At 35.5% G+C, this 19,043-nt stretch overlaps 2 protein-coding genes across 3 annotated transcripts; both read right to left on the bottom strand.

Annotated features, from left to right (window-relative positions):
* Positions 1-911: 911 nt before the first annotated feature.
* On the bottom strand, positions 912-2,423 carry LOC147281687 (RNA-binding (RRM/RBD/RNP motifs) family protein). The gene is made up of 3 exons (XM_086248089.1): positions 2,168-2,423; positions 1,475-1,543; positions 912-1,378 (listed from the first exon to the last, which is right to left on the bottom strand). The coding sequence occupies exons 1-3, from the start codon at positions 2,283-2,285 to the stop codon at positions 1,137-1,139; spliced, it is 429 nt and encodes a 142-aa protein (XP_086104215.1). The 5' UTR covers positions 2,286-2,423; the 3' UTR covers positions 912-1,136.
* Positions 2,424-3,881: 1,458 nt separating this feature from the next.
* LOC147281686 (Acyl-CoA N-acyltransferase with RING/FYVE/PHD-type zinc finger domain-containing protein) lies at positions 3,882-10,661 on the bottom strand. Of its 2 annotated transcripts, none has more exons than XM_086248678.1 (19): positions 10,357-10,661; positions 9,194-10,219; positions 9,028-9,096; positions 8,748-8,946; positions 8,507-8,591; positions 8,350-8,418; positions 8,145-8,226; positions 7,987-8,046; positions 7,809-7,861; positions 7,550-7,728; positions 6,810-6,993; positions 6,287-6,344; positions 6,138-6,194; positions 5,811-6,059; positions 5,377-5,438; positions 5,206-5,262; positions 4,988-5,081; positions 4,726-4,866; positions 3,882-4,364 (listed from the first exon to the last, which is right to left on the bottom strand). In XM_086248678.1, the coding sequence occupies exons 2-19, from the start codon at positions 10,013-10,015 to the stop codon at positions 4,281-4,283; spliced, it is 2,604 nt and encodes an 867-aa protein (XP_086104804.1). In that variant the 5' UTR covers positions 10,016-10,219; positions 10,357-10,661; the 3' UTR covers positions 3,882-4,280. The 2 variants fall into 2 exon arrangements, with proteins under 2 accessions (XP_086104804.1, XP_086104805.1); XM_086248679.1 differs by having other exon boundaries at positions 9,028-9,090.
* Positions 10,662-19,043: the final 8,382 nt, after the last annotated feature.

Genomic DNA, 19,043 nt, shown 5'->3' with positions numbered 1-19,043 from the left:
TATTGTTATCACTAAAGTTTCATGCCTTCACTTTTTATTTTAATTTTTTTCCATTTTAACTTGCGGGGTAAGTGTCAATTTTCTCCCGACAATTGTATTTGTATTAGTTTACTCTTCAGATTTTTAAACTTTTTCAATTTTACCGATTAAGATAATTCCACCAATTTGCTCGGTAAATTGATATATGTGATAGGCACGTGATTATTATTTTTCCCTTAATAAGAACTTTTCGTGATGAAGATTTGACTTTGAATAAACGAAACTTTGAATGGAAAGAAAGCAAATTCACAAAATTACCTCAATTAGCAAAATTGAAAAGTCAAATACCTTAATTTTTCAAATTGAAAAGTCAAGTACCTTAATTTTTCAAATTGAAAGTTTGAGAAGCAAATTGATACAAATGTAATAGTTTAAGTAGCAAAATGACATTTATCTTTTAACTTACTTTCTTTGTTGTTGATTGATGGAAAAATTTTTTATTTAGAAAAATAATACAGTCTAGTTCTTGTTGTGAATGTGAATAGAGAGTTGAATTCTTGCTGTGAATATGAACGGGCGACAATCAATCTATCGTGAATGTTAAGCTAAAGTGCTCGGAAGTATACTTTGGATACCAAAACATAGCCTAGTTAGGAGTTAGGACCATGATCAAAGTTCATATACCTAAATATGGCTTGGTTGGTGATACTTAGGAAGGCTATTCTTATTCAAAGTCATAACATTCTTGGACAAGTTACCATTAACATTTTTTTTTCAAAGAAAAATTCTTAGTCTGGTCCTATGATTTAGTAGTCATCTTTACAACTATTTTATTACCACAGAGATGGCAGTCCAACATTTCTTTAGCAATCCATTATGTGGTGTTATAAATACGACAAAATAGACCAACAAGGTTGAGCAGTAAGCACAAAGGAAAGAAAGCCTGCATTGGCATATAGATTGAAGCGCAAAATAAAGTTGAAGTGGTCTAACAGAGGCCAACATGAACCATACAAAAAGGTTGACAAGGGTCCCCTGTCCCAAATAATTCACCTAATTGTCTTTCATATTTATCAATACAAATAAGAATAGAGTATAGAGTGTTCAAACTGTCCTTCCTTTCATGCCAATGAGATCAACCCAAGTAACTTGTGCAGTCATCCACACCATCCAATAGTCTTGTTTGTTCTGAAACCAGTATCAGAAGGCTCTGGCTGTACTGGAGGTCCTGGAGGAGGTCTAGACTCCCTGGGTTTGGCAGGGTCAACAAAAATAACCCAACCATCCAAGAACTTGGCATTCATTCCCTCTCTAGCCTTCTCAGCTTCTTCAATGGACGCGTATGTAATGAAAGCGAACCCCTTTGACCTTCCCGAAGCCCTGTCAGTAACCACTCTCGCTGCAGGATCATCAACGCAGCAATACAATACGTTAAGATGAAAGCAATCTGAGAAAGGATGTTAGGAGCAAATATACAAGTTGGCATCAACTTTACCATCTGCAATCTGCCCAAATGGAGAAAATGCCTCTTTAAGCTTTTGGTCTGTTGTTAATCTCGACAACCCTGCTCATTGCAAATGGATAACATAACAGTGATGATTCAAGATTCATGTATTGGTATATAACACAAATGATCATGCAGTGGCCACTAAAAACTTCAGTGATTCATTTAGACTTGGTAACATCATGTCACTGTAGACTCCTCAACAATTTTCAGTAAACAGATGGCATGTTTGCAGACATACTGGTGTTACTTTTATATAAATCGGTCCAAAATTTGGAATCTCTAGTTTGAAGGTTTGAACCACAAAAAAGAAATGAAAAACAAAAAATAAACACATATTGAAGCACAAGAATACTAGAATACGCATTACAAGTAGTAGGCTTAATCAATAATAATTCATAAACCACAAGCATGGCCTACACTAAAGGAACACCCAATTATTTAAGCTCACATCATTTGGGTGGGAATCATACACTAATTTTTATAAAGCAGAATAACACCCATAGCAAAACCTCAAAAAAAAAAAATGGAAAGCTGAAATTTAGTGGGCTCTTTCAAGCAAAGATTTTGGGTTTTCGTTAACCAAAAAAGAGAACATCAAAGAACATTTTTTTCAGAAAAAAACAAAGGATTTCTGTCATTTCTTAGTCGGCGAGCAAACAGAGTGATGAATTTGAAACGTACCGCTGATGAATAACTTAGGGGAAGTGAGAGTTGAATTGTGACGAATGGCAACGAAATGCGATTGAAGAGCAGAGGAAGATCCGCCAAGAACGCTTCGAAACCTAGAGATAAACGCCATCTGATACGATCCAACTGCAATGGACGATGATCACAGAGATGGGGCCTTTGGGTTTAGGGTTTAACGAAAAAGAGGGGTAACTGGGTAAGGCATCTGCTAAAACCCTATTGTCCTATTCAGAATGTCACAAGTCAGAAGCTTCTCGTAGATTTGTGCAAGCAATGGGCCCGACAAGACATAGCCCATTGGGTTGAATTGAACTACACAATTCTACCTTATTTCTTTGTACCCTCTACTCAATCATCTCTTATCTCTCAAATTTTTCATGGAAAAGCTTTACAAACAGAACACATACTTTGATAATTGTTTCATTTTAGGACATTAATTTTGTTTTGTGTTAATGAAGGACACATACTTTCATTTTGTGTTAATTAAGGACCATATTTTTTTCAGTTTTTATCTCAACTTTGGCCCGACATTGGACCCATCAAAACTCCACCAAATTCAGAAAAATTATACTGGGTTTAAAGATATGCATCTCCTCTTTACAACCATATAAAGATTACCCAAATCGGATCTCTACAACTTCAGATAATCGGCCCTAAAGTAGGGTACCCGAAATTGTTTGATTTTCCAAATTTTTTTCCAGAGGTCCGATTGGACAGTTTCGGGTACTCTACTTTTGGGCCAATTATCTGGAGTTGTAGATGTTCGATTTAAGTGATCTTTATATGGTTGTAAAGAGGAGATGCATAGCTTTAAACCAAGTATAAGTTTGCTAAATTTGGTAGAGTTTTGATGGGTCCAATATCGAGCTAAAGTTGAGATAAAACATGGTCCTTAATTGACACAAAATAAAAGTACGTGTCATTCATTAACACAAATCAAAATTAATGTTCTGAAATGATACAGTCATCAAAGTATGTGTCCTGTTTGTAAATTTTTTCCTTTTTATTTCTCTTATATTTCTCATGTCAAAATGGATGTGTAGTGCACTTGTGCCCCCATGCAAGCCTATTATATAAATCGTGTCATCTTTATCGAATAACTAAGAATTAGACCCAGCCCAAAAACTAAGCACATCTTGAAGTCATACTCATACACTTGTCATGCCATCAATAAGTTGAGTCTGCCTCAGCACAGGCTTGTGTTCCCTTCGTTTATTTCAAATTAGGCCGAGTTTGGAATTGGGGTATAACCAAAATAAAAGAGTTCGATGAAAAAAAATTAAAAGCTGCTTATTTCTAAATTGAAGTCAAATAAGTTGTTTTTATGTTTAAAATAAATAAGTGGGGGATTTACTTCAAATAACTTTTTTCTTATAATTGTTTTACTTCACAATAATATCAAACTGGGTGTTATGAACTTATCTTAGATTATTTTTATTTCTTACAATCAAATGTCAACTTCAACTTCAGCTTCATATTCTGAAAACTGATCGATAAAAAAATTATTAAAAAAAACAAAAAAGCAAGGCATGTTATTCACTGTTCAAGCCACTATTGCAATTGCAATCCACCTATATTACATTTCCAAAACCCAAACAATCAGAAAATCATGGAAAAACTTTAAATGGGGGCAAAAAATCCAATGAGAATTACAGAAAGAAGATTTGGGTTTTCTTAGCGTATCTGGCTCTGCGTGGAAGACAGTCAAGAGTCAAGACACTGCTTTTTTCAATTTATAGCAAAATACTTAAAAAGGAATATTCTCATGAAAAAAAAAACAGAAAAACAAATGTTGCATGCATGCATGATAAAAGGTCAGCATGCACTATTTTTCTTTTTCTTTTTACATACACTCTTCTTCCCCCTCTTCGCCTACTCTAATTCCAGTTTCTCCATTGACAGACAAATCCTCTATCAGATGCTTATATGAGAGGCAAATGCCGCAAATCACTATCACAAAAAAAAAAAAAAAAAAAAAAAAGCATAGCAGCCACATTACAGGAGAGATGAATCACTAACTAACAAAAAAAAAAAAATACAACTTGAAAAAATATATTTCTAAATCTAACTTCTCTGATTGGAACTTTTCAGCCAAATTGACAAGTTGTCAATCCATCACCTTCACCACCTTTTCTAGCATTGACGTCCCCCGGAAAATTGTTAGCTGGACCTCCCTCAAATACTTTGATAACTGGCAAATTAAATAAATTTCCAACTATTAGCAAGTGTTCAACATTCACTAGCTGCTAACATCAAGATTGAACACAACAGCCACATTTTAATAGCGAGTCTGAAAATTTATTGTTTCTGTAATTGTATTCTACCTAAAAGTAATTATTGTAGTTCAACCCATAACATAATTTTGGACTATTTTTATTTTTAAGAAGCAAACATTTTATTGAAATCATCAAAACAATTTTGGACTACTAAATCAAGACAAAAGAACCATAGCTAACATCTGACCAGAAAAGACAGAGGAAATAGATAAATAAATAGAAGACCAACTAAAGATTCTAAATATTCCATGCAAATATGTAATGCAATTCACTTACTTGCTCGTCCCTCATCTTTCTAAAGCCTAATTTCTTTGTCCAGATTGACTCAGCTTCCTCAGCCGCAGGAAGAACCAGGTTTTCCACTTTCAGGGATAAGAGTAACCTCTCTATACATGAAAATAATGCTTGGAAATAACCCTAAGAAAGAACAAAAATATGAGGTTCAACCGAACAATCCTGTTGTTCTCAAAGGAAAAAAAAAAAACTATGTATTGTATCAGCTACACGAGAAGATTTCAGATCCAGTGTTCATGCTTACTTTTCCTTGATGTTCTCTACTTGTAGCCACCAGAGGAAGCTCAGCAACGTCCCGACCAAAAATCCTTAGGAGACCAGCAGATACAACAACAGACCTGTCCATGAATTAGAAATTTAGAAGAAAAAAAAAATTATATGATTATTTGACAGTTTTGTTACCTCGTCATACAGTATCAATATGCAAATAGAAGCAACACTATTACCAGAAGACCTACATACCTCACTGTTAAAACTACACAATACATTCCTCCAAACTCTTGGCCTGAAATATTTCTCCTGAAAAATGTCGGGAAAAAAAATTGCTTACCTAATGTTGGACACAGAAAATTTGTATTGGACGAACAAACACAATGAACTTATGATGAACAAATAACTAAAAAGATTACCTACCCATATACCATAACAGGAATCAAATCACGACCAGATGTTGCAACAATAGGGTCAAAGCACTCCTGCCAATTGAACACAACATATAATTAGGTAAGTAAGGTGACAACATAACAACTATTTAGAAATGAAAACTAACAAGCATTTACAAATTACATAAAACTTAGATAGAAAGTCTAATCTAAGAACAGAATCTGATAATGAGAGAAGAGACTCCCTTAATATGAATGTATAGGAAAAGTTTCAATGCTCTGAAACAGCAACTACCAGTTCTGTACATAGGTGGTCTCTCTTTGGGCATTTCAACACATAATTGGGAAATAATAAAACAAGTCCAAATTCCATGCGTCATAAAAAGACATCAAATAAGTGTGTGTTTAGAGTTCGGACAAAGTGAAAGAATGAGGGTAAAATCCAACATGGAATCATATACTTACTCGAAAAATTGCAGCAGCCCTTGAAAGAAAGGGAAGGTGTTCTGGATAGCGACTTTTTCCACTGAAAATTCGCCATTGAACATCATCTGTCACTCCACCAATAAATAAACCTCTATCTCCATGCTTCCTGATTATTGTATCTAACAACGAAGCTGGAACCTGCTCTGCTCCATTAAATACTAAATTCTGTAAAGCCTCATGAATCCTATTACAGTCATCACAACAAAACCACTTATCCTTGGGGAGTTCCTGCAGTATGACACAAGAAAAATAAATAAAAACCCAGCAACCATAAAAATATTAACCATTACAAGATTCAGAACTTACTTTTAAGTCACATAATCCACTGTCCCGTAAGCAACCAACATGAAACTCCTTCTCACACTAAACAAGAATCAAGAGTAAGAATAAAACAATGCTAATTTTGACAAAATTTCATCTGTATGTGATCAGGAGAATGAAAAAGCAAGTCATACTTGGTCACAGATTATAACTGTTCGCTCATCAAATAAAGCAGCACTGAAGTCATGGCTCCTAACAAACAAAACATAACATAACATAAACTGTTAGCAGTTACCCATAATAATTTTAACCAAAAAAAAAAAAACTACCTAATAATGATAAGAAAAATGGGGTACAACAAGTGAAGAAATCAAGTCTCAAATCCTTGAGAAGAATGGTATAAAAAAATTGCAAAGGAATGCCTAGAATCTATATTCAGTTTTTGGTAACAGACCAGGGAACCCATTTCCCAAAAAAGTGTTTCTAGCCATAGCATTATTTCGAGGATGATAGGGTCAGCTTAACAAAACTCGATCAAGTTAGTGAATCTTTATGCTATAAGATTCACATGCCCTTATACCAAGATCTCATCTGAGGGTGTACATCTTTTGCAAGGTGTATCAAAAACTTGTTTCTTTCCCCCGAAAAGGCTCTTCACTTTCACGCCACTTAAAATGCCCAAAAAATGAATGAAACATAAAAATTAGAGCAACCAACCTGCATACAACACAACCACCAATTTCAAATTCAGGTGCTTTAAAAACCCGTGTCAACCGTATTACAATTGGCCTTGCAATACTTGAAGGTTCTTCGGTGGCATTTTTTCTACCAGGTTCAAATTTATCTCTACAATTTGGACAATGCCAATCACCTTCAGGAGTCCACCGTAAATCCAAGCAAGCTGCAACATGAACAACTTAGACCTCAGTGAAAGAAAACAATACTCCAAACTAGCATTAAGACTAACCTACACATCTACTAATTTGACACATAAGGATCTTAACACCAGCAAGTTACAATATGCAAAGATGACTTCGCGGTCCAACCAAAACATTAACATATTAAATTCTTTATATAAAAAAATAATAATAAGCTAACTTGACTTCCTTTTTAAATTTCAAAAAACAAAAAAGCTTTGTAACAAATCAACTATGTCCAGCAAAAGTTTGGGTAATGCACACATGTGAACAAAAACCATTCATTCTAACCATTAAAATATTCAGCTCAGTTGCAATATTAAAACAAGGACAAGAAGGCATTGATCAAGAAAGTATACAAGACATGGAGAAAAGGGCCTTTTGCAATATCATACAGTTTATTTGTAACAAAAAGATATCAGAATGAAATCTCAAAAGTTGATGTGCATGCTTGAATGGCCAAAACATAAAGGAAATGTATAAATCTACAAACTAAAACCAAGTATCAAACATTATAATCAATCAGAAACAAACATCAACCTGCATGAAAAGCACGAGGGCATCCATCACAAAGAATCATATCGCCTGTTTCATGTCCACATACTGCGCACATGTCATCATTTCCATCACTGACACCAGTGGTGAGGTTTTGCCCATTGGCCAATGACATGGCTATATCATGCAGCGTCAATCCATTGGAAATATAGATGTGACGGTAGCTGCAAAAGGACATAAATTATCTCTACATGAAACATTAAACAGCTAAAACAACCACAAAAGTTCTTCAGAAGCTACTCACGGTTGACGCCTAGCAGCCATTCCAGCATGGGCTTCAAACTGTGAAGGGCTTATCTGTTCACACATAAAGAACACAGAATTGATGAGAGAGAGAGAGAGGGGGGGGGGGGGGGGAGGGAAGGACTAGCGTAAAATTCAGAACTCAAATCTGATGTGGTATGTGCAGCTCAGTATATTACCTCTCTGTTGCAGCAATTACAGACTATACCATTTCCGTGCTTATAGCCACCAAGTATTCTCTGGCAATATCACATCATTAGATCATTTAAAGATTGAAAATGGCACAATATACACCTGGATCCAGCATCAACATGAAAAATATACCAAAAATAAATACCTGCCCTTTGACATAGTATGCCAATTTAGCCCCATCTGGAAGCCCGTTTGGCATAAATAGTAACCGGTGAAGATCATTATCCCTATCAAAACCACAAATTTCGCAATCAAGCAAAACTCCCAATTATTCGAACATCATGTTATAAAGAGAAACTTAATAAAGTACAATAGGAAAAGGGGAAAAGGGGAAAAGGGATAAGGAAAACCTTCTCTTATTGCCACCTTCAGCAGTTTTCTTCTGATACATCACTGAGTAAGGAGTGTGGGAGCTTGTTCTGCACAACAGATACAGTTTCAGTTTTCTCATGCATAAGACTGCATGTTTTCTGAAACCTGAATGAACATCATGTGTTAAGTTTATACCTGGGTAGTGAATGAGACAATTTAGGAAGCTTCATGCAATGTCTTTTATCCACTTCACCCATTCTATCACTATGATGAAGAGTTGCTGCAGATTTAAACAAAAAAGTAAAGGAACATCAGGGTCTTAATATTAGTTCAAAATAATCTATTTCTATATTTAAGGAACACAATTCACGCCCAACGTTTCGCTACTCAAGAATAAATAACACATTATTACAAACAAATCAATAGTAATTATCACCTTTCCAAGCCCGGAAGGACTCTTCATTGACAGAAGAACCAGCAATGGTCTTTATCACTTCATCCAGCGTGCTGAGTGGAGCACTCTTCAATTCTTGTATGATACTATAAACTGGCCTCCCATTCTCCAAGTATATGTGATTATTAGGATGGCGAGTCTTGACACCAGCATGCTGCTCAAACTCATATGCACTGAGTACCTGTTCATATCATGGAATCACTCAGCTATAAGAACTATTGCATTTAAACTCTAAAACAATCTAAACAGTGAGTAAATTTACCCTTGTGAAATTGCATGATGAACAGGCGCACAAATAACCACCACCACTTATAATTCCATGTAGTTGTATCTGCCAAAATTCAGCATTCTATTAGAACCTCTATAACAAATAAATGTTTGGACTGCAAGCATATATCGAAAAGAGAGAGTAAAAAACTATAAATTACCTCTGATGTGGTGGAAACATACTTCACTCGAGCTCCATCAAGAATACCAGTAGATAATAGTTTTTTAACATTTGTAGGGTAGCAGCTCGGAACCACCTTGTTAGACATTTCCAATTCCGTATTAGGAGCACATGAATGAAAGTTGCTAGATTCAGTGTACTGCCTCCAATGTGAACTTTCCGAAAACTCCCTACTTGTGCCAGCTATGGCTTGAAAATCCCTTCCAGACTCCTCATAAGAACCTCCATATGGCAAACCACTACCAAATCCATTAGTTACAGTCTGACTCACTGAAGCCAATGGCTGATTGTCATAGTCCTCCTTTCTTTTGCTGAACTTAAAGGTAATTTTTCGAATCCCAGATGAACTAGCAAGCTTAGGAATTTCAACTACAACACGAGAGGTCAATACATCACCACTGGTATTGATATCAATTTGAGTATTATCAATCTCATTACGCTGCCCATCGCTCAATGTCTCCTCTGAGCTCGAATTCCCCAATGTCTCCTCAGAGCTCGAATTCCCCGAACATGGGGACATGACTTCACCACACTCCACTTGTCTGCTATTTGCCAGTTCAGCCGGTTGGCTAGTGATATCCTGGAAACTGGAGCCATTCTCTTTCGGAGAGACAACTGGGTTCGAAACTTCCGAGCGTATATCATCATTGGAAAGCTCTTTGACTTGCTTCTTGTTTGGAGATGACTCTGGCTCGGTATCATCTTCGAGACACTGATGGTCTCGCTTCAATTCGATTCTTGGGCAGTTGTTTTCCACTCCCCCATCAGTTAATCCATCCAAACACACTGCCTCTTCTCCCATCCAAGTAAAACTCCACTGGCAATTCAAATTCGCTAAGTTTAGGAAAAGCAAGACTGTGAGACAGCATTCAATCAGCAAAACCAAAGCGAAAATCGAAGCCTAATATGCTGGTGGTCAAGTTGAATTTGTCTCAAAGAAAAATGAGCTTGGAATAAATTTGATTCCGAATCTTAGTCTCCCCCAGAACTAGATATCAGTCCCATCCTAAAATCAAGAATTAGAATCAAAACCATGCAAATCGAAAAGAAAAAATCATTAAAATCATCAAATAACGAGTAACAGAGTGTACGAGTGATAGAATTCAGTGACAGATTCAAACATAAGCAATTCAAAAGGCATACCTCGTCTTACTAATCCAAATCTGTAAAATTCAAATCGAACAAGGCCTCCAAATCCGAAGAAACAAACAGAAAGGTCTCAGAGATCCAGGCGTCTCCGAATCGAATTTGGAAAGATAGGGATCTAATTGTTTCAGAGATAATTAATTACAGTTGTTGCTCCTAGAGTGAAATCGAATAGAGAGAGAGAAATTAGCGCGGGATGTGAGAAAAGGGTTAGGGTTTTTCAATTCTGTTTCAGAGGGTAACGTAACGTGCAGAGCGGCAAAATAGCGAAATGAAAAGCTTGGCTCGCGCTCGAGATTCAACTTTTGAGGGAGAGATAGAGTCCATGAGACAGAAATATATTTATCTGTTTTTTAAAACAAAACTAAAATTTAAAAAAACCAAAATGGTGACGAATGAGGATCTTTTGGAAGGAACGAGAAGGCGGGTGGGTGGATAAAGCTGATGGACCCACTTTTTTGGCCAATCAGGTTTCACCACGTGGCGTGACTGCGTTGCAAACGTCAACCTCCCCTCAAGACATTTTGGGGTGAACCGTCACTTCGATAACACGTGTAATGGTGGTGTAGTTTTGGTATTTGGCTCCGCTTTTTTTTTTTTTTTTTTCTTTTTAGAATTTTGTATTTTCCGCAGAGTGCGCGAAAGTAACTGTGTTTGAGGTGTCCAAGTGTATGTAGACCGTACGATTGTCCAGGTGGTTGCATCTGACAAATTATATAACAAACTTAAAGAGAGCTGTTGCATACTTTTTTTTTGTTTTTTGCACATCCTTTTTCTTTTTTTTTTTTCTTACACACTTTCTATCTTCTTCTAAAATTTAAAAACTCTCTTAACACATCCATCTAATTACCCTAATGCCCTTATTTTATTCATTTAACAAATTTAACACAACACACATCATCAGTAGTCATCACCCAACACACCCCATAAAATAAAAAATAAAAAAAAACCACACATTGACACACACAGCTCATCCTTCTCCTTCACCGACCACCTCCCTCCCTCCCTCCCTCCCTCTGTTTTTGTCCAGCTCCGACGACAACAACCCCGGCCCACCCCTTCCCATCTCCTCTTTCTCCTTCACCTTCATCGAGCACCTCTTATCCTCCTTCCCTCCCTCTGTTTCTATCCAGCTCCGGTGACAACAACCTCGGCCCACTTCTTCCCATCCCTTCTTTCTCCTTCACCGACCACCTCCCTCCCTCCCTTTGTTTATGTCTAGCTCCGGCGGCAACAACCCTCTCCCTCACCCCTTCCCAGCCCCTCATTCTCCCTCACCCCAATACCTTCCTCCCTCACCAACCACCCCCTCCCTTATTTTTTGTCTCTGTCCTGCTCCAACAATAACCCCAGCCCACCCCCTCCTTGCCCCTCCGACTGCAAGCACCCTCTCCCTTTCCCCATCTCTATCTCTCTCTCTTTACCTTTAAAAAAAATGCAGATAATGGCTGGTTCGGCGGGCCATTGCCGAACCAGCCACCACCTGGAAATTTTTTTACTACTGAACCAGCCACCATCTTTTCCGGTGAGTTCATTGTTTCCGGCGGCGTCAAGGAAGAAGAGTAAGGGAGAGGGTGGGTTCGGGAGAGAGGGTGGGTTTAGGAGAGAGAATGAGATAGATTGGGCTAGGGAGGAAGATGGTCGGGGTGACTGGTGAGGGAAGGGGAGGGGCTGCTGGATTTGTGTGTTTTTTTTTTTGTTGTCTGAATTGAATGGGGGGTGTGTTGGGTGAGGGAATGAGAGAGTGGGCAAGAGAGGGAGGGTATGTTTGGATTTTTTTATTATTATTATTATTTTTTAAGTGGAGTGTGCAAAAAATATATATATATATATATATATAGAATGTGCAAACAGTAGCTCTCAAACTTAACAATTATAAACTTAACAACGTTACTGTCTGGCCGAAAAAAGCAAAAGAAAACATAACTGTCCAAGAGGAATAATAAGAAATAACAATTATAAAATCATAAATTGTTTGTAGGCCAGGTTTATGACCGCCTTAATATGTTGGCTCTGGACTGATGCCTGACTTCAGTTGCCCAAAGTCATCCCCAAGTGGGCCTCTTTCCTTATAAGATAGCTGGGGGCCCATAGGTAATTTTGATATCTGAAAAGTAATTAGTCATATTTATCAAATCCTTGTATAGTAATTATTGATGGAAAATATTTCAATAATTGAGTTGCAATTTGCAATTAACGATGTAATTGGTGATTAAGAATGAACTATCAGTTATGATGATATCACATATGGAGATAGATAACATAAAAAGGACTATCGGAGTTAGAATATGCTTGTGTAGTGTCATCCAAATGTTCTTCAGTGTTAAGAGTGAGGGAAGGTTTAGCCAAGTACGGAGAATTCTTCTTTTTAGGTCAACAAAGTATGGAGAATTCTTCTTTTTTGGTCAATAAAGTATCGAGAATTCATTCATGTTAGAAAAATTGTAGAGGTACGTGTGTCCACATCTTAGCTTGTAGGTCTTAGGCTCCTAATGTAAATAAATAAAAATGGATTTTTGAATTGATGTGACCGTTTAATCCTTAATTAGATGTTTAAACTTTAAAATGATTAGGTTGATTTGGTTGTAAAACACGCGATCTAATGGTATTTCTCTTAACTCTATTAAAAAATATCTGACATTAAAATGCTTACTTTCTTTAATTAAAAAGCTGCTTAGACCATAACTTGTATAATCAAGGATACACATATGCTAATTTCTACATAGCCACGACATTTTAGTGAGATCATAGGATATTTTCTCATCTAATTAGCACATGAGTTCCATTAGTTTAATTAGTGGCATAGTTTATGAAAAAAAGAAAAATTATTTTGTATAATCAATATATTATCATGTGGTATAATTAATCTATATGTTATAATATAAGTAAATGTTATTAATATTATACCTTATAAATATAAACATATTGTCTAACAATACTCTTACATGTGAATTAATTATACCATATAATGGTATATCGGTTATACCTAATAATTTTTCACATAAATGATTTCGTTTAGGCACTTGCCTTACTTCGTTTTTTCTTGGCCTTGTTCAGTCTATTCGGCTTTAAGGCTGTGTTCAGACACAATCAAGCTCAATTTTGTCGCTAGTAGTCTGAAATCACGAGGGGAATACTACTGCTTGTATTTCTATTAAAGCTTTTTTTCTTTTTCCTTGTAGCCAAACAAAAGAAGAAAAACAATAAACATGACACCAAATATTTTCACATTCAACCCTTATGGCCTTATGGGTTGACATATATGTGCATTGATAACATGTGTGAGAATATCGCGTTATGTCGTTATCATATTAGTGACGGATCTACATTCATTATTGAGGGGTTAATTGACTTGTAAAGTTATTTTTGTTCCTATTAAACTTGGCGTATTGTTTATAATTTTCTTATATTTTTTTTCAAAAGGGTGTTGCAAAAAATGTTTGATAGAATGCCCAATGAGACAGTTCATGAGTAAAGAGCCATAAATTGTTTTGATCACGCCCTTACAAAGATAAATTTTTAGATATGTTACTTATTAGACATTTTGACAATAATACAATATTGTCACTAAATTGTGTATTCATATCACACATAGTTAAAAGTTAAATGCATTCAACAATTTATAATCATAGATTAAGAAAATAACATTTTAGTGACCTTGAATGTGGACATAATTATAAAGTTTTAAGGGCTTGCATAATTGAGAGGATTCGTTTAGTGTAAAAAGTATACTGAAGCAGCGATAGGTGCAGCGAACTCGTTGGTCTTAAAATCGGAAAAAAATAAACCAGAGGTAGCATCTTCATGTCTATCCAGTAGATGCATGTGGATCTGAAACAAAAGGACGAAGGGTCCAAGTACTTTGCACGAACCCACGACTCTCTAATCTCATTAATATTCTTCATCAAATCACATGTATTTCTAAATTCTAAGCAAGTACTTTATTTAATCAAAGGTTAAGACATACACCATTACATACATGTTTGATGTCCAAACACAAACAACCATGTCTTTGCTCGAAATTACATGGCCACCAATTTTCACCTCTTTAGTGGATTTTTGTTGTTGTTGGTGTAAATAAATTGAAAGCAAATGCAACTTATTATAGAGTTTGATATTATTTTTTTTTCCGAATGGCAAACTACAAAAATATAGACCAACTAGTTTTATTGGTTTAGCGGAGAGTTTTCAAATTCAAATTTAGATCTAGTAAGATTGTACACAACACGATTTTGTAAAAAATAAATTAATGTTCGAGTTGAGACTTATGGTGTTGTGTTGAAATCATGTAGATTCGTTAGTCATCCGTTTAGCTAATGAGTTGTTTCTATGTCAACCCGCGATACCCATTTCGATCCGTTAATATTTATGATATTTTTATAATTTAGTAGTTTGTGTTTTTTTTTTTCTTTTTGCCATTATTAATTGGTTGATTTATTGATTTATTTTTTTGTTGAAAAATTATAGTTTATTTATTTTATTGTAACGAGTGAAATGGGCATAGTTGGTTGAAACGAGTCAACCGAGATTCAATATAAAAATATGAGTAAGCTCTTAACGGGTGAACACATCATGTCTTGTTTATCTATTATTTTTTTGTGTTGTGTTTGTGTTGATATTTTTTTTCACTTATTAGTTTAAGGATCATGTTTGGGTTGAGCTATTTTTCACACAACACAAATACGACATAACACGAATTCTCATACTATATATTTCAATTAGCACGTATTTTAAATCAATTAGGTTATGAGTATAATCTTCTGTCATTTTTTAAATTCTTTTACTCCCAAAAAAATAAATCCACTCACAATTTTGGTGCAATCTATGATTGAAAAACTTAAAGAAAAGGTTAGAGATATTGTCAGATATAGAAAATCCATGACTTCATGACCAGCAATTCAGATTTACAAAATCGTATCCTATATAATAAAAACCAATATCAACAATTGCAATGGTTTTCAAATCCTCTTCGAATGCTCAAAAGATAATCCTTACATAGCAACAACTTTTGTAAAGAAATGCCAACTTTGGCATTAATGAGAAATTCAAATTGATGAATTTTACAAGCCATCCACTCGCACCTAAATGCGTATATACATTTTCTCTCACAATTATACTAATAAAGTTAAAAAAACATATTAAAAATATTGTCTTAGATCTATGAAATACATGACTTCATTACCGGGCGATTTGGTTTTTGAAAAACTATATCATAGATAATAAAAACCAATATCAACCATTGCCTGGTTTTCAAAAACCCATAGAAATGCTAAAAAAAAAAAAATCCTAACATAACAACAACTTTTACATTAATGTGAAATTCAAATTCATGGACTTCACAAAACCATCCACTCACACATCAGTACGTGTATATATCGTCTCTCACAATCATATTATTGAACGGTGTGTGAAGAGCATACACATGAAAAAGACGTATATGACCCTCGCATTTCAGAATCTTGCCCTTCCACCAACTATAATTGTGGGGGATAATTATGGCAATGCAGAGTTAGATACGCTACCCTTTTTCTATAGCATTTATATCCCGGGGGATTAGATATTAGAGTAGAGTAATCCCAACCTAACAGCTTTTAACCATTGCAGTATAAAACGAGTCAAACCTTTGTGCTTAGACACACCAACACTAGTTTTACAGTATACAACCCACATAAACCCACCACTGATCTCCTCCTTGCATACACACTTCCCATACTGGGCAGTACTATTTCCTGCTTCTTCTTATCTCTTTCCATAATCCCAGTTCCCAAACAAACCCAAAATGTCTCAGAGGGCAAATTGCCACAGAAGAAAGCCATCCCAGAGCACATTTTTGTCCCCGGACTTTCTTTTAGCCCCTGTCCAGGAGGATGTTGTGGTTGCTGACAAGGTTGCTGCTGCTGCAGGTGCTGCAGCACCTCAGCCACCGCTGCAGATTGGTGCCCCTCTCCTGCCGACCCCAGAAGCAGCAGAGACTACTACTACTCCTACTGGTTCGGAGATTTTGGCAAATGGGGATAAGAAAACAACCAAGGACGTGGCCAACTAATCCAATTCTCTGTTTGTTTAATGTTTATTAGCTTATTATGTGTTTTTGTTTTGCGTGTTTGCTAGTTGGTGTTGTTGTGTGTGTTGTGTTGTTGTTGTGATTAATATCTCAAGAATTGAGCATTTTCATCAAGTTGAGGATTAAGAAGAACTATTAATGAGAAAAAAGCCTTTGGATTTTAATATATAGGTAGTTATTGGTTCTTAGTATTGTGTGTATTTATTTTGCTCAGCCCTGCTTAATTTGTACATGTTTTAGTTTCTGAGAAGGGGTTCTTTGGATCCAACGGGAAGAGGCTCTCATTTGGCAGTAATATGTCCAATTATGAATTAAATCATTAATGGGTGTCTTGGATTCAAAAGGGTTTGGTGCAGTAATCTGAGAGTTGGTGAAGTCTTAACAGCTGAGTTATGGGCATTGTGGGTTGAGAGTAAAAATGGCTTGGGATTTGGGAACATGGTATTGATTCTATGTTGGTGGAGGTTGACTCTGCTCTGGTGATCTTATTAGTAAGTGCAGGGTGTCTTGGAATCTGGATGCCTTTTTTGGATTTTGATTACTGAATGTGAAGGACTGGTTTGTTTGAGTTGGAACTGCAGCATCACTTATATGGTAGCACATGGGCTTGCTAATCTAGTTTGGGTCCTCCGGTTGGAATTCACACAAGTTCGATAAAATGATGGTGGGCTCTATCTCTACCCGGCACCCATCATCTAGGATTTTTTAAACATTTCCAATTTTACCCCTAGCATATTGAACTCATGCTAAACTTTTTGACCAATACCAATACAAACACGTAAAAATAACATGTAAACACAACACAATTACCTAACATGGTGGGGATGGTATAGGAAAACCTGCATGGGGGACCTACATGCAACATGGACCTTGATTATCCAACAGGGTAGGGATGGTATTGGCAAACCCGACTCCGCCCTACCCTGTTGCCATCCTTAATATGATATATAGTCATATAGATAAATACTTTTAATCATAAAATGAAAAATTGCAAGTGATAATTTTTGCATTTATAAAAAATTGATTGGTAATATAAAAAACAATATGAAACTATGATTATAGTAAGCGTTGAGGGAACTCATTTGCTTGTGATGGGAAGAACTTTGCACCATTAGGACAAAGCTTAATTGCATAGGGGTTAGGGACAAACTTACTTGCCTATAATCGATCCTCTCAAAATATTATATGTGACTGAAAAATAAGGTTATAATGTATGTACCAAAATAAAAGAAGGTTATAATTCACCATTGACTGAAATTAAATGGATGTGCCATCATCTTATTGTTCCTAATGTTGAGTATACATTCATGTACTCTTATTTGACCTAAATTGGATAAGCATTGACCCAATTATGGATTGTGTGGTCCATTTTCAAAAGCCCACCATAAATGGTAGATCATCAAATAATTAAATTAAAATAAGTGAATATGGTAGTTAATGAAGTAGCATAGTTGGAAAAGCCGAAAAATTGCTCCTTTACACACAAATTCGATTATCTGCTCCATAAAATTCAAAAACAAAAAGTGAATATAAATTGTAGCCCGTCAAATAATATTCAACTCCAAAAAATCAAGATTAACCTTGTGAAACATGGAATAATGAAAGCTTTTACTCCAATTTTAGAATCATTAATTTGTTGACCAACAACAACAATTTGAGAATTGTCTAATTTTCTTCACAACATTCAATAACTGAAATTGTATTTCCAACCCATATTCACATAAACTACAAATGATTTTCTATTTGCATCATGAATTGTAAAAGAATAGTGCTAGAAATCCTTAGTATTAATGATAATAAAAATAGTAGAAGCCATATTTTTATTACGAGTACTTGTAAATGCAATTAAACAAAATTTAATAAAATTTAAGATTTTACATTAAAGAAAAAATCAATAGAAATCTAAAGATCCAAACTTGATACCCACCACAAAGCATCATTAATTCAATTATTGAAAACACTTGCGCACCTTAGGAGGAGGACCTTCAAAACGAGTCGATCATGTGGATGAATGTGCTAGTCATTTTTTCTTTTTCTTTTTCCCCCCTGTTTTTTTTTGATAAAGGCAGTAGCCAATTAATAATTCAAATTATATCTGAAAAAGGTGGTAGCGTTGCATCGACGCAGAAAAGGAATCTCGGTGGGCCCCGCCCGGGTGTAATTTAGTTATTACCCCTTTTTCTTTAGTAATTATTAATTAGACAAGGGACTCGGGAAAAATATCCGAATGTAGCACTATTTAATCCAAATATGTCAACGACCAAAAGATCTATTACTAGCTTCTCTGCTTATCAGCTCAACTAAGCCAACCCTCGGGTCCCCAAGTTTATTTATGGCTTTTTTCTTTTTTATTTGCCAAAAAAAAAAACACAAAACATTATAACTTCATAAGCAATCAAGTTTTGCAATTATAGTAGTAGAGTATTTTTCCAAAAAATAAGAGTTTAATTCTTGTCTCTCTCTTAGATTTTAGATTTTTTTTAAATTGAAAGAAATCGTAAATAATCAAGAAATATTTCTTACTATGTATAATATTTTTCTACATAATATCATGTATATTATGCATATGTTCATTATAAAAGTGGCAAATATCCAATAATAGAATACAAAATTTAATAAG

This window comes from Dryas octopetala, chromosome 6 (assembly GCF_963921425.1).
Source record: "Dryas octopetala chromosome 6, drDryOcto1.1, whole genome shotgun sequence".
NCBI classification, from domain to species: domain Eukaryota; kingdom Viridiplantae; phylum Streptophyta; class Magnoliopsida; order Rosales; family Rosaceae; genus Dryas; species Dryas octopetala.
Note: the sequence above shows the minus strand (reverse complement) of the source record. Positions and strands in the feature narration are given on the sequence as shown.

Coding starts and splice junctions, on each gene's coding strand:
- LOC147281686 (XM_086248678.1), bottom strand. CDS start 10,015: ATGGGAGAAGAGGCAGTGTGTTTGGATGGATTAACTGATGGGGGAGTG. Junction 8,947..9,027: donor CATCATGCAATTTCACAAGG/GTAAATTTACTC, acceptor TGATATGAACAG/GTACTCAGTGCATATGAGTT. Junction 5,263..5,376: donor ATTCCTGTTATGGTATATGG/GTAGGTAATCTT, acceptor GACATTTTTCAG/GAGAAATATTTCAGGCCAAG.
- LOC147281687 (XM_086248089.1), bottom strand. CDS start 2,285: ATGGCGTTTATCTCTAGGTTTCGAAGCGTTCTTGGCGGATCTTCCTCT. Junction 1,544..2,167: donor CCCTAAGTTATTCATCAGCG/GTACGTTTCAAA, acceptor TGCAATGAGCAG/GGTTGTCGAGATTAACAACA. Junction 1,379..1,474: donor ATTTGGGCAGATTGCAGATG/GTAAAGTTGATG, acceptor ATGATCCTGCAG/CGAGAGTGGTTACTGACAGG.